This window comes from Narcine bancroftii, chromosome 6, assembly GCF_036971445.1.
Source record: "Narcine bancroftii isolate sNarBan1 chromosome 6, sNarBan1.hap1, whole genome shotgun sequence".
NCBI classification, from domain to species: domain Eukaryota; kingdom Metazoa; phylum Chordata; class Chondrichthyes; order Torpediniformes; family Narcinidae; genus Narcine; species Narcine bancroftii.
This window is the reverse complement of record NC_091474.1, coordinates 60,535,780-60,551,795: the sequence shown is the minus strand read 5'-3', so window position 1 is coordinate 60,551,795 and position 16,016 is coordinate 60,535,780. Positions and strand designations below refer to the sequence as shown.

Genomic DNA, 16,016 nt, shown 5'->3' with positions numbered 1-16,016 from the left:
TTGTTACTGAAATATTTTGCTTGAGGAAAATTGCCATTGGCCCATTTCATTTGGAGTTATGAAACTGTGCACATAACGAGTCAATTAGGTACGATTAAAACAGTGATTTTTATACATTTTCTTTCCACCCACATACCACCTTAAGCAATCCCTTACTAATCACAGAGCACATATGGCATAGGGAATACTTAAAGTGGTATGTGAGTAGAAAGAAAAAGGTTGAGAACCACTGCTTTAAGAGTTTGCAAAAGAAACTAGGTTAAATTCTGTCGAACACCTTCTCTGTATCCATTGACATCATCAACATGAGATAATTTTGTAAATGATCCACTTCCATTATGTGAAAAAGTCTCCATACAGTGTCAAATCCATATCAATTTCTGACAAAGCTTGTCTGATCAGCATTAATAATTTTAGGGTTAATGTCATCTATTCTACATGCAACTAATTTTGAAAAAAAATTGTAATCTGAATTCAAAAGACTAAGGGGCTGATATGAAATACATTTTTGATGGTCCTCAGATTTGGGCAGTAATGTTAATGTTGCCAATTCCAGAGAACCATGCAGAGTTTTATTAGTCAGTGCTTCCTTAAACATATTTGTTAAAGGGGTTATAAGCTCATCTGAAAAGGCTTTAAAGTATTGAATTGGAAAGCCATCTGGCCCCAGAGCTTTATTGTTCTGTAGACTTCAGAGCACCAAGAACCTCTTCTTCAGATATATCAGCATCAAAACTATGTTTGTCCTTCTGATCTAACTTAGGCAGATTTAATGAGTTCAAGAAACGAGTTGCTTTGGTGTTTTGAATATATCATGATCTATCTTATATCATGTTTCATAAAACTAAATTCTTGATTTACAGTATATACTGTGAATTAACGAGGGATCTGCCATCATCCATAACAATAGATTAGATAAATCTATCGGTCTCTTCCTTTTTTTTTAATTTGCCAGGCTAATAACTTACTAGTTTTGTTTCCAAATTCATAATAGTGAATTTAGTAATGTAGTTAGTCCTGGCCATATCTTCCTCAGTTTTATTTGTACATATTATATTGGATCCGCTTTAAAGCCAATGTATTAAGTACTTCTTCACTTTTATTAAAATCATGTCAAGTTCAAGATTTCTAATCTCTTCCTCTATAGATACAAGAGTTTTCTTTTTTCTCATATTTTATGCATGCTATATTAAAGGACCTGACCTCTTACATATGCTTTTAAAGCCTCACATATGTTAGCGTGAGAAGAATTATTTGAATTGGTTTCCATAAATAAATCAATGTGGCCATTCATAAATCTGCGAAATTCAGGATCATGAAGCATATATGTTTTAAATCTCCAACTATAAGATGATGACTGTGTAATATCCATCCTCCAAGTAATCTTTATTGGATTAGAAAATATAGTTGGTAGGTAGGACCATTCAATAACCCTAAATATCATACTTTTGGATATTAAAGACATGTCAATTCTAGAATAGAAGCCATGGACAGTTGAAAAGAAGAAAATGTCCTTTACATTTGGGTTAAGTTGATGCCAAATATCGCATAACCCCAAATCCCTCATACCCTGATCCAGGTCTGACACTGCCCTTGAATGAATCTTGGTGGGTATCAATCCATTACTGGGTCTAGGACCTCATTGAAGACACCACCAAACCAGACATTGGTCCAAACCTGTCGTAAGTTTTAATACCAAATCATTAAAAAAAGTGGGATTGTCGTGGTTGGGGTCATATACATTAATCAGTGTGAACCTTTTCATATTTAGTTCACAATTAAAAGAAATCTGCTGATCTTGTCTTTTCTTGTTGATGTTAGTGGATATAATAATATGAAAACAATGAGAAATAATGGATTCAATTTTGACCAGAGGTAATCCCAAAGAAGAGCATAAATCTCAGATGTGAATTTAATTGATATTACAGGTATATATGATTTAACATCAAATAGCTAAGAGAAAGTGTGAAAATAAAATTAGCAAATAACAAAGTTAAAAAATAAAATGTTTTAATAAAATCATGCATAGTCTGTAACAGTAATTCTCAACCTTTTTTGGTTATGGTGCCCCCACCCCCCCCCCCCCCCCCAACCTTGGAATGTTATGGGCGCCCTTCCTTTTAAAACATCAAGATTTGGTGTCTTCTGTATTTCTCTCCTACTGGTTACTTTTAAAAAAATAATTATGTAACGCGAGTTGAAAAGAAAATAAGGCTTTTACTTAAGTATGCTGGGCCCTGTTGAAAATGGCTAGTCTCAAGTGGCAGCTGGTTATTGTTAATTTAGAAATGTATTTCATTATTTTGAATTGTTTATTGTCATGTACACCAAGTGAGAACCTTTGTTATGCATGTAATCCAGGTAAGTCAACTCATACTTAAATACAGCAGGTAGTATAATAATAAAAAAGATTGTAGGGTGGAGAGTTACAGTAAGTCAAAGAGTGGAGAGTAATGTTAACAGAGACATTTAAATACAAAGAAAATTAAGGTATTAGTAACAGAAGTGCAGGTGGTAGTACTACTGCCTCACAGCCCCAGCAATCTACAGGAGAACTTACAAACTTTTTAAAGGCAGCACTAGATTTGAACCGGAATAACTGACATTGCAACGGCATCAGGGACCTGTGTTTGAATCTGGCATTATATCTAAGGAATTGTACATTACCCCATGTCCATGTGGGTTTCTTCCAAGTACTCCGGTTTCCTACCACATTCCAAAGACTTATGGGGTTAATAAGTTAATTGGATATATTTGGGCAGCGAGGGTATTAGGGTTAGGGCATGCGCAGTGTAGACTGTGAAGGGTCATGCGGCCTCTCCATCTGAAACCATGAGAAATTGCATTACCTGCCAATGAAGGTTGGACTATGCCTACCCATTGGTGTACACCTGACCATTGGCCCTTTTATTCCCTAGCCATTATTGTGACAGATTATGTTATATTTTATATTGTAATATAGATATGTCTTAAAAGGAGATAAATTGCGGCAGGTTTTTTTTTAAAGCGTAGATCACATACAAACACTTCAAAACAGATCTCATTTAAAATGCCAGAGCTCTGCTCAAACCAGAGAGTTCAGGCTCCAAGTGCCTTTGCTCAAACTTTGAAGAATGCCTATAAGGACTTCACAAGTAGGTGTTAATTAGACCTGCTGTGAAGTAATGGATTATTGTTTTGGAAAGCAACAGGTGAACAAACTCAAAAGGTTAGGTCCGGAGCCGCAGTCTGTCTGAGTGCAGTTGGCTGTTCTAAGAGGGTCATGTGGTTTTCTCAGAGAGAAAGAGAGAGAGAATTCAGTTCGAGAGTTCTACAGTTCAGCAGCAGCTGGGACTGAAATATGACAAGCTGGCAAGCTTGTGGAAAAACCCTATTTTTGAAGCCGGATTGTGAGTTCTTAGTTCAGCCTGGTCAAAGCCCTTGTGGTCCATACAAGAGGAGAAGACTGGTTACATAATGTTTCACTTGAAATAAGGGACACAAAAAGGAACTCTGTGGTGACCTGAAAGAAAGAGGTATTCATCTGGAAAACTCTGATGGGGCAAATTTCTTCAGCAAGATACTGAAGTGGCTGATTGGAAAGGAATCAGTTATGGATGTTCAACAAGCAACAAATCTCTCTCTGAAAACCAACAAGAACCTTCCTGAGTGGTAACCATTTACTTTTCAAGCACCAAAGCCTGGTGAAATTCATAAATGTTAAATTCTGTGCATAGTATAAGAATTGCCTAATACCAGTGAACTTGGAGGAATGAGAAGTGAGATTGGTCTGTGAGTCAAAGAGCTTTTCACATACACGTGCACTTAGAATTAGGAAGGGATTAAGTTGTTAATAATAATAAGTTAAAGTTTGATCCTGTTTTCATGTTTAAAGATAATTAAAAGTAACTTTTGTTTAAGTAACTATTTGTCTTGGTAAATTTCTATTGCTGCTGGGTTTTGGGGTCCTCTGGCCTCGTAACGTTATTATTTTGGCCGTATCCTCCAGCATAATGTACTATAAAGTCCACCACATGGAGTAGCTCTTCCTCTTTTGATCTTCGATCCCGAGTTGAACCATGCTCCACTTCAGGTCAGAAACTGTGGACAATGTTGGAGGAATCATTGGTAAGGTGTGCACTTCACAGGGATCGGGGCTGTTAGATAGCATTGGAGCCATGCCCACATTAGACAAGGAATGGCAAATAGCATATTATAATCTTTGGTTATTATTAATTTCTACATAGTTGCTAGTACCAGTAGCGTTAATTTTGTGTGACTGAAAGTATTAGAGTGTTATCTCTGTTGCAATCCCCTTACGTGTGTTTTAATAAAGATCCTCTGTTCAGCCTGTGTCCAGACCAAACTTTTCCCTTCCCACACATTACCATGCTCTATCTGTAAATTAAAATTAATAGAGGTACGGCTCATAGAGCTGCTGCCTCACAGTTCCAGCAATCCATGGTCAACCTTCACCTCTAGTGTTGATTCATTGCTCTCTCCTTATGGCTGCATTTCCCCTCATGTTCATTTTCCCCTACATCCTAAAGACATGCTGATTGTTAATTAACCCCATTGTGTGGTAGATTCTGAGGCAAGATGAAAGGAAGGTGGGGAAAATAAAGTGGATGCTTAATGGTCAAAGGAGACCTGAAGGGTTTAAGGCTGTTTCCCATATGTGTGCTCACTTCTTTTAGTTGGACAGTGTGGTCTTATCATGCAGTCTATCAGTATCAAAGAGAATTTACTGCCACTCTCGTTTTACAGGTTCTGAAATGACTGATTTAACCAATGTGGGAACAGTAGAGTCTTCCACAAATGGCATATGAAATGTTTAACTTCATGGGTAATTTGTGAGAGTATGCCTCCTTTTTGACCCTTATGCAGAGCTTCTGTTCTCATGCATGAATTCAAGGTTCCCAATAATAAATAACTTGCTCCAAATTAAACCTGACATAAATCAGCTCTATCTCTTACAATGTGGTAAATTAATCAATAAAATTGAGAACCACACAAATACCAAACAAACTATTACAGACATACTTTTTTGTGGCTTGGGAATCTTACTCTATCATAATTGTTTCTTTATGATGGTTTATTCAAAGTTTAGTCACAAAACTCTCCAAGAGCAATGAAATAAAACTTTCCCTCAACAAAGGAGGCACTAACCTTTCTTTCCCAATTTAAATAAACTTTCTTTGGGGTTGGAGAAACATGCATTCTTGATACCCTTAGTGTGATATAGAGAATTTAGGTTAAAAAGACTTAAGTTAAAATGTGATGATTAATCATAAACAGGGAAGCCAGAATGGACAGAGAGTTTACTAGCAGTCAAGGACAGAAGGAGCTGCTGAATATGTTTTTTTAAACCTATCTTTTCATGGTCATAGTGAGAGACATGCAGGAGACAAAGGATTGATAAGAAGTGTGAGAAACAGAATTCAGTGAATGTAGAGTTCACAGCGTACGTAACGAACGTGATAATTAATAATGCAGTTATACTTAGAATGTTTTTGTAATACTAACCAATTAAAACAGTATTAATAAGAAGGGGAAGGGCAAATAATAAAGGTATAAAAATCAATGCACTGTATGTATCGGGGCTTAACTGGTGAGAAACCAGTTGAGTCCAACTCTGCAGACTTGTAAATAAAGCTTGTAGTGTCATCAGTTTTAAAGAGACTCATGTGTGAGAAGTTTTATTTCTGACACTTAGGGCCAAATACTTGTTCCAGTGTAATAATTGACATTCTTCTGGTCAGCGGTTGATCACAAACTTCCACGGGATTCCTACAGGATCCACAGCCTGCAACTTGAAGAGGTTCACGAAGTCCAAGTAACATTTTCGGTAAAAAAAAAGGTTTTCTGTGAATAGGCAAGTAAATTTCAGGAGTGGATATCCTGAAGAAAGTGTAAACTATTGTTGATACGCTCGGGTAACCAGGGAGTGAATATTATAGTTATTGACTACGACCAAGTCCTTTCATACGAGGCCATCGGTTGCACAAATAATTGAAGGGAAACCAATAGAGGAGAGAATGATCTGGCGCAAAGCCTGAGACTGGTTGAGAGGGCGCAAACGCTTCGACCACCTAAACTGGACGAAGGCAGGGACAGGAATGACAGACGCACCTCTGCACGCGGGTTCCCCATGGACTTGAGATCGGATGACGTCACGGGCAGGCGCGGAGCAGGGGAACGTCACAGCGCCCGTTGGACGTCGGACGGGCAGGCAGCGGCTGCAGCAGGGGGGAATGGCGCGGCACGTATTTTTGACGGGGTTGCCAGGTAATGGCCGCTCTGGTGCAGGCACCGGGGCTTGATTGTGCGCTGCTCGCGAGGGAGAAAGAAAATGAAACCAGCGGCCTCGTCCCAATGTTGTAGCCCCCTCTCTCGTTTCTGGCGCAGGATATTGACGTGTGCAGCTGCTGCTTCGGATTCATTTCAAGACAGGACTCTAATGAAGTCAACGTTTTCACTCGCCCTTGTTTTAGATGGGGCTTGTTACTGAGGGGGGGGGGGGAGGGGGAGGGAGAGGAGAAACACTACTAATTCTTACTCTCTGTTGCAAGTAATGTTTTTACTTTACCTGTCCAATATGATTTATTCCATTTGAGGAGGGTGGGGGGAGTTTTGGGAGGACGAGGAGAGTCTCATTTTTGTTCTATAGAAAGATCCTGCCGCTCTGCTTTCACAGAGTGTCCCTGAATTGACCACCATTCTCTCAGGACTCATGGGATGGACAATAAATCCAGGCCTTGTTGCAAGGAAAAGGTGACAGTTGTTGCCTGCCCCCTCCTGTATTCTGGAAAAAGCGAAACAAAAATCAGTAATAATTTACACAGTTTTGCAGGAATGCACATTCTTCCAGTTGCACACAAATACACCTTTTTTTTTAAAAGGTGTCCATTCTAAATTTTGACCTACATCACGGTTACAGGCTATTTGTGTGCTGCTGAATTTACACCCCGTTAACCTACACCTCTGGTATGTTTTGAATGGTGGGATGAAACTGGAGCCCCTGGAGAAAACCCACAGGGAGAATGTACAAACTCCTTGCAGATAGCATGGGACTCAAACCCTGGTCTCGATCGCTGTAAAGGTGTCCTAACCATGCTGCCCCAGCTTCTATAAATTAATAACTCCTTCTCAATCTAATCTTAATTTTATGCGGATAAAGGAATTCAGTTTCCTGTTAAGTAGACTTTTCTGAGATGTCTGATGGTGTGCAATTAACTGAATGCAACCTTGTGTCTAATACGCAAGTGCTGGACAGGTCAACAGCCAGAAAGCCACAAGTGGATATGAATAGGAAGGCAGGAGAGAAAAGATGAGAATTGATCAGGGGATTGGGTAGTTCTGTGAATTCAGAGCTGGAGGAAAGGAGACCAGAGATAGGGAAAGAGAGAGAGGGACAAGGGATGGGAAACAGGAGGAAAGGTGACATAGGGTGTGAGGAAAGAGAGAAACTGGGGTGGAGGCCTGCCAAGTCAATGTTCATACCATTTGGTTGGAGGGTGCACAGATGTTTCAATTTACAAGTAGTCTCAGTTTGGCAGTGCATGAGACCGTGGACATGCTTGTCAGCATGAGAAATGGGTAGCCACTGGGAGAGCCCCACTGTAATCAGTGGACAGAGCGAATGCTCACTGAAGTAATATTCCAGACTGCGTACAGTCTCCATTGTAGAGGAGGCCACAACACGAGCACCGGATAGATAAGTGTTGCTTCACTTGGAAAGGCTGTTTGGGCCCCAAAAGGTGGCGAGAGAGGTGTGGGCACAAGCATAGCATTTCCTGTGGTCACAAGTACCAAGGGGGTGATTGGTGAGAAGAAATGAGTGGATGAGGGAGCAGCCCCTGAGGAAGGCACAGAGGGGAAGATGTGTGTGGTGGAGGGATCACATTGTATATGGAGGATGATAGATAATATGTTGGATGTGGACACTGGTGGGGTGGTAGGTGCTAGGGCCTGCATTTGTCTTATTCCAAAGGCTGCACCTCCCATAATGTAGCAATCCCACGGTATTGCATTGTGATCCTCGAGCTGTGTTTGGGTCTCAAAAAAAAACTTAAATCCACTCCTTTGACTCAGAAATGAACATAAGCAATGATGATGGGAAAAACAAGAATTGCAAACGTGTATCAAGGAATATTCTGGGTCTGATCTGCAACTGCAAGAAACCCAAAAGGGAGAGAGATGTGTACATTTAATGCATTATTGGGAGGTTGAACTGGAAATATACAACAAAAATTTAAAATTTTAGCTCAAAACAAAATGTACTATCAAATAGATGGCTGAATGGTATGTTTGGATTGGGAATACAATTCGGTCCAGGCAATCTGCTTTCTACTTGTATTTTGTTTCCATCATTTTAAATGCCTTTATCTACCTTCAGAATTGAAACTATGAAATTATTTATTGTGACATGTTAGTTACATTTGATAACTAACAGCAAGGTGGAAGTACATGCCCATAACTACATAACTGGTAATGGTAATTTGGGGGTCAGGACTTCTCTATCTCTGTAGATTGTGCACTTTAGGATCTCTATACTTCAAATCTGGGCTCTTGTGTACCTCTGATTTTAATAATTTGTATATGTGGTTGTCCCAAGGCCATAAAATACCCCCTTAATATTCTTCTTGTCTTTTAAGATGTTCTTAAAACCATTTGGTTAGCTGACTCAAATAAGGAAGAATTGCTTTGCCGATTGCCTCAAATTCTGATAATACTTTTAAATTCCTTCTGATATTTCACTGTTACTGGTATATGTCCAAATTATTATGGAAGTGTTCCCTAAGATGATTCAAATTATTTGATACTGTTCTTTAAGTTTCTGGAATATGGAAGTGAATGTGTAATAAATAATTAATCAAAATGTTGAAAAGCTACTGGTCATGATAAATTTAAAGAATATTTTTGCACATTACATAATTGTTCCAAAATTCTCCACAGGTGTTAAAACTGAATCTAAGTACGGTGGGGTGGGTGGGTGGGTGGAATATAATAGATGGCAAGAAAAAGCTTAGTTGAAAATTAGTTAGAGTGTAAATAGCTGGAGACTGAAACATGTCCTGATTTTCTTTGTAACTAAATATGAAAAATTCACAGCAAGATTCAAAAATATTCAAATGGATGAAAATCCATACTGTAAGATTATTTTGCAATGATTTCATCACATGCTGTATTAATATAGTGCTGGCTGTCTAAATTCTGTAAATTATCTGAGAACATGGGAGGATAAAATGTATTTTTCAATTTTAATTTGTGAGATGTTGGTCTTCCTGTAATTTATAGCATGTGATTTTTCCCTTTGAAGGTGCTTTGTGATTGAAATGCTGCTGAGGTTTATCTTTGATGTTTTAAAATCCACTACTTATTTTATCTTTTAAGAGAGGCATGAATTTTAGTCACTGGAAACAATTTTTTTGTTCTATTTTCCAATCATTGCTAGAAGTTGTAATAGCCATGCCATATTTGATATTCTGACTGAAAAGAGCTTTCATGTGCTGAATTTTTTATGTCACAAAGCCACCAAGGAAGATACCAAGTTCTGATGAAACCACTGTTAATGAATAAAGGAAAAAAAAAACAATTATACAATGACATTGGTCACATCATGTTTTCCTTGGACTGAAGACTTACTCAAGAGAGAAGAAAATGTAAAGAATGGGGAACATTGTGAAAATTTAAAGATTTGCCCTTTTTTGATATAACACTTTTGTATTCAATTTAACTTGAATATTTTGTTTCATGTTTCCCTAGGTGTTGGTAAAACAACTTTAATTCACAAATCCATTGATACATTGAAATCTGCTGGGGTTCCTATTGTTGGATTTTATACTGAAGAAGTCAGGATAAATGGAAGAAGAATTGGATTTGATGTTGTTACAGTGTCTGGGAAGCGGGGAACTTTGTCCAGAACGAGGTATAAATTGTTTTCATTTTTCAAACTATTAAAGAATTGTTTAAGGGTAACATGTTAAGTCATTTTTAAAGGTTCTCTTTTCCTGGCCCCCAGGAATGATGCAGGTAGTGGGAGATGTGAATACAGAGTTGGTCAGTATGCAGTGGACGTTTCATCATTTGAATGCCTGGTTCTACCACTTTTCACAAAAGTAGGTGAATTATCTTGAGTAATTCACTGCTTAAATTTGTTTTCTGTTGGTTGTAACTATGTAGATGTACAACACTTCACAAATAGATCTACTATAATACAAATTCAGATTTAAGTTGAAAAAAAATTAATGGCTGGTTACGACAGTTGGGAAAACTTAGTACAAGGAAATTTGAACCGTGTTAGTGCTGTTAGAGAAATCAATAGGTGAATAGGGTAGCACTCTAATTTGTTTTTTCCTTTATATTTCTTGTAGGTTAATGGCAAAGATGACAAAGAGAAAAAGTTGTATGTAATAGATGAGATAGGAAAAATGGAGCTGTTTAGTGAACGTTTTGTCCAGGCTGTACGTCAAATCCTAGACACAACTGGTGCCACTATACTTGGAACTATTCCAGTCCCAAAGGGAAAATCTTTGTGCCTTGTTGAAGATATCAGAAGCAGAAGAGATGTTAAAATATTTAATGTAAGTTGAATAAATCTTGACATTTAAAACTGGAGTGTTGTAAGATTATACAGTAATAAAAGTAAAATATTCAGAATTTTTTCAAATCGTATCTCTTTACTGGAGTACATAACTGGATATTTTGATAATACTTTTCTATATTTACTATGGTACTCCCAGGTTTTGAGATGGCTTGGTATGTCATAAAATTATGAAATAACAATAATTATTTTCCAGATTACAAAGGACAATAGGAACAGTATTGCTCAAGAAATTATTACGACAGTGCAAGACTGCAGAAAGTTGAATGGAATGTGAAGGATCAGCAGCTTTGGATTTGGATTGTATGTGCTCCACGAATGGTGCTTTCATTCGGTTTAATCCATTTTGTGCTTTGGATACTTTTAATTTGTTTCAAAGCAACTTTCAGCAATGCTTATGAAGTTGATGATCTTCAAGTTACTCTTTCAACTTCCAGTTCTTGTATGTCATTTTTTAAAATTTCTTCACCTAATTTATGAGCACTCTTAAGGATGGCAGTTGAATCCTAAAAGGAATATGTTATTTGTTGATCATGGTGCATGGTCACAAAAAACAAATAACGACATTTGTGGGGGAAGGGGATAACAATGCTACTCCTTAAATGTGATATTATTTGTCATTAAGATTTTAAATATGGCAACTTTCAAAATACAGTGCAACTCCAATGATACAAAATGGTCGGGACCAGGCCTATTTCGCATAAACGATATTTTCGGATAGCTAGTCATTTTTTAAAAACAGCCCAGTAGCAACAGCAAATCACTTGTAACAGTGTTTAAACAACAACAAACAAGGGAAAGCTTTTTAAGCATGACATAATGTTTAATTCGCACCAAAAACAACCTGAACAAAATAAGATAAATCCAACACTCCCAAAAACTCCAAAAATAAAATACAACCTGTGACATCAGTTCAGCTCCAAAAAAATTTTGGATAACTGAGAATTTCTGATTGTTTTGGATGTCCTCATTTATCCAAAAAAATTCAGAGGTGAAACGATGTCATTTTGGATAAATGATGATTTCTGATAACTGAGGATTTCAAATAATCGGAGTTGGACTGTAGTTTATTGGTTTTCATAATTTTTGATAAGAAAATTATTTTTCACTTGATGGTGAAATTTATTTACCTCTAAACCTGAAATACTAATCAAAAGAGATTCTGCTGCTTTTTGAACTCCGTATTGTCATTCAATCCTGGTATATTAATAAATTCCTGGAAGTTGTTTGATCATCAAAATCTCCCTGAAGCCTGTCCTTGACTGCATGTTTGTTGGGGCTGCTCTGCTGTAACAAAGATGAAAGTGAACCAAAAATCCATCTATTCAGAACTTGTGCAAATATTCTATTAAGTTCTAGACCTTCATTATCAGTGGTTTATGTATTTAATGGGAAATGCAGTTGCTTTCAGGCATTGACAAAATAATTGCCAAAACAACAAATTCTGGTTTTTAAAAAATAAATCTAATATTGTAATACTGAAAAAAAGTGTTCCTTTACACCAACTAAATCCACGTTTCTGTTGAATTTATTGTTTCATACTATGTGAGGACACTTCCCAAATTTGTCCACGTGCTGGGGTTAGTTTGTAAATGTGTCTTGGTAGTAAAAAATGAACAATCCAAGAAACCACAGATTACAGGGCATAGAATAATTGGGAATCTCAATAGTGTTTAGATTGCTGAATAAAAGACGTTTAGCTTCACTCAATGTACAAAGCATGTCATCTCATCAGTGCTCTGAGTTCAAGGGGAAAGTGAGTCAGTATGCTGGATCAGGACTAATTGGGATGCAAAGGCTAGAGATCTTAATGAATGAATGAATGACAGAGTTCCATTATCAAACTATGCTGTAGTCATTTAGTGGCGAACTGTAGTCACCAGTCATAGTCGATTTAAGACCAACTGCCTTACTCAACATTGATGCGCATTTTTTAAAACACCCCCATTCCTGACTGCCTTTGCGTCACTTGGCCCAAAAATGATGTCATCCTGATGACTGGCAACAAGCCCAGTACTTGGGGGCTTCCTATTCTTGCTGACTCAAACCTCCATGAGCCGGTTTGTTGTATAGCATGGTTCAGTCTGCGACAGGACACCACTATCCCCCCACCCCCAACTGGTGTTAGGAAATGATGATCCCATCGTTCATACCCTGTCTGCCTGTTTAGGTGGGCTACCTCTCTGTGGTGGGCATACAACTGTCAAGTTTGCTGCAAGTCCATGTGTACTGGCTTGAAGCAGTCAATCGTGACAGTCTCTTGCCTGCCTCCTATGTCCAACACGCACATTTTGCCATCACGCTGAATCACCTTGAACGGACCTTCGCATGGGTGCTGAAGAGGGGTACAATGCATCCCTTGTTGTATGACTACATATTTACAGTTCTTGAGGTCTTTTAGGATATACAAAGTGGTTGAACCACGTCTTGAGGTAGAAACTGGTGCCAATGTGCTTTCTCATGCAGCTGTGAGTGCAGTGGGTGTATCGTTTGTCCTCTTGCTGCTGGCATGAACTCCCCTGGAACAGTGAGTGGTGAGCAATATACCAGCTCAGCAGAAGACATGGCCAGATCCTCTTGGTGCTGTACAAATATCCAGCATCACCCAAGGCAACTCGTCCATCTAAATCAGGGCCTTTGAGGCGTGCCGGGCTGACGTCAAATGGCAGTGGAATCTCTCCACAAGGCTGTTGGATTGTGGTGTGATGTAGCTGCATGCTGAGTCGCCGGGCTAGAGCTGTCCACAATGTCGATGCCAATTGTGCCTCATTGAGGTCATGTCCGCCTGCAACGGAAAATGAGCCACCCAGTTCATGATAAATGCTCTGGTGCATGACTGATGTGCAGGATAGCGTATCCACTACGTAATTGTTTTCCCCGCAATATGCGGAGTGAATGTGGTATATTCTGCAATAAAAGTGAGATGCCTCTGTTGCCTTGCTGACCATGGGTCCGAAACCTTAGCAAAGGCAAATGTCAGGGGCCTGTGGTCTGTGAATATGACAAAATCTCATCCTTCAAGAAAGTACTTGAAATGCTGGATGGCCAAGTAAAGAGCCAGGAGCTCCCTGTCAAACACACTGTATTTTTGCTTGGGAGGTCTTAAGTGCTTGCTGAAAAAGGCCAACAGCTTCCAATTGCCCTCAGTTCCAGCATGTCTTCGACAGCTATGCTAGATGCATCAATTGTGTGAGCTGTGGGCATTGGATCTATTCCAATTGGGGTGCCGGCAGAGTGGCCTGATGTAAGGCAAGCGATTTGAATGTTCTGGAATTAACCGACCGCTTTCCCTTTAGGCCCACTAATAGACAGTTAGCTCATAAGAAATCTGCTCCTAGAAGAGGTTGTGATACATCAGCCAACATGAAAGTTTATTTAAATTGGCAAGAGCCCATTTCAAGGAGTAGTCCGCACCCCATATGTCCTAATACTGTTTTTGTTGGCAGTTGTAATGGATGGTCCAGACTCCATTAGGGGTGTCAGCCCGTAGGAGGCAAAACATTGACTTCCGCTCCTGTGTCTATCAGGAAACGCTGACCCAATTGTCGATCCCATAGGTAGAGGAGGTTATCAATGACCAGCTGCCTCAGATATTAATGACCACCGGCCCGGGCATTTCCATGGTATGAGCAAGGCGGATGGCAATGACAGGCTGCAGAATCCCATGTCTGATGATAGTAACACCAGTAGTCCTTATTTGGACTTGTCCACAGTTGTTGTCACTGCCCAATGACCTGGAGCATTGACCCACTGAGCATTCTAGCAAAATCCACAGTTGCTCTGCCATGTTGTTTTCATGCCAGAGGATATCAGCGCAGGCTGCCAGTTCACAGGGGTCGTCAAGATCGTCATTCGTCAGGAGCAGGTAAATGTCCTCAGGCATCTGTTCTGTGACAGATTATAGATATGTTTTGAGGAGATAAATTGGGGCTGGTTTTTTAGTGTAGGATACATACAAAACTTTAAAATAGATCTTATTTAAAATACTGGAGCTCTGCTCATGTTAGGCAGGCTGGTGCCAAGAGCCTTTGCAAAAGCTTTGGGGAGTGCCCAAGAGACTTCACTAATGGATTATTGTTTACATAAAGGCAACAGATGAAAGAACTTGTCGGAGCCGCAGGCTGTCTGGAGTGGAACCTGCTGTTCTAAGAAGATCATGTGGTTTTGCAAGCAGGGAGAGTAGAGCAGGCTTTTTCTCAGAGAGAGAGAGAGAGAGAGGATTCAGTTCTGCAGTGCGACACGACAAGCTGGAAAGCTTGTGGAAAAACCCCATTTGGAAGACTGGTTGTGTGCTTAGTTCAGCCTGGTCAAAGCCCTTGTAGTTCATGCAAGAAGAGGACTGGCTGCCTAATGTTTCACTTGAAATAAGAGAAACATAAAGGAACTCTGGGGTGACCTGAAAGAAAGAGGTTATCATCTGGAAATCCCTGATGGGGCAAGTCTCTTCGGCAAGACACCGAAGTGGCTGGTTATGAGGAATCAGTTGTGGGTGTTCAGCGAACAACAAATCTCTCTGAAAACCGACAAGAACCTTCCTGAGCAGTAACCATTTACCTTTCAAGCACCAAAGTCTGGTGAACTTCATAAATGTTAAATTCTGTGCACAGTATAAGAATTGTCTGCAACCAGTAAACTTGGAGAAATGAAAAGTGAGATTGGACTGTGAATCAAAGAACTTTTCTGAACTTATACACACATTACATTACGTGCACTTAGGGTTAGAAGGGGGTTAAGAGGTTAGTTAAGTTATTAGTGACAAGTTAAAGTGTGATTCTGTTTTCATGTTTAAAGATAATTGAAAGCAACTTTTGTTTAAGTAACTATTTGTCTTGGTGAATTTCTATTGCTGCTGGGTTTTGGGTTCGTAACAGTTCCAGGAACAACTCAAAAATCATACAGGGCCTGTGGCTGTCCATTTGCGTCAGCATTTCATTCACAAGGGCAGTCGGTATTTGGTCACCCAGGCCATTCATCCATAGCAGCCTTGCTGCTTCTTCGTAGCATGACAGCCCGAATGTGCGAATCAGTAATACCTTAATAGCATCACCTACGGCTCCTAGAACGCTTCCACCAGCGTTGTCTCCGCGCCATCCTCAACATTCATTGGAGCGCTTTCATCCCTAACGTCGAAGTACTCGAGATGGCAGAGGTCGACGGCATCGAGTCCACGCTGCTGAAGATCCAGCTGCACTGGGTGGGTCACGTCTCCAGAATGGAGGACCATCGCCTTCCCAAGATCGTGTTATATGGTGAGCTCTCCACTGGCCACTGTGACAGAGGTGCACCAAAGAAAAGGTACAAGGACTGCCTAAAGAAATCTCTTGGTGCCTGCCACATTGACCACCGCCAGTGGGCTGATATCGCCTCAAACCGTGCATCTTGGCGCCTCACAGTTCAGCGGGCAGCAACCTCTTTTGAAGAAGACCGCAGA

At 39.6% G+C, this 16,016-nt stretch overlaps 1 protein-coding gene across 1 annotated transcript; it reads left to right on the top strand.

The window, feature by feature from the left end:
• The first annotated feature begins 6,156 nt into the window (after window positions 1-6,156).
• Window positions 6,157-12,073, top strand: ntpcr (nucleoside-triphosphatase, cancer-related). The gene is made up of 5 exons (XM_069885035.1): window positions 6,157-6,267; window positions 9,748-9,910; window positions 10,004-10,100; window positions 10,356-10,565; window positions 10,782-12,073. The coding sequence occupies exons 1-5, from the start codon at window positions 6,234-6,236 to the stop codon at window positions 10,860-10,862; spliced, it is 585 nt and encodes a 194-aa protein (XP_069741136.1). The 5' UTR covers window positions 6,157-6,233; the 3' UTR covers window positions 10,863-12,073.
• The last annotated feature ends 3,943 nt before the right edge of the window (window positions 12,074-16,016 follow it).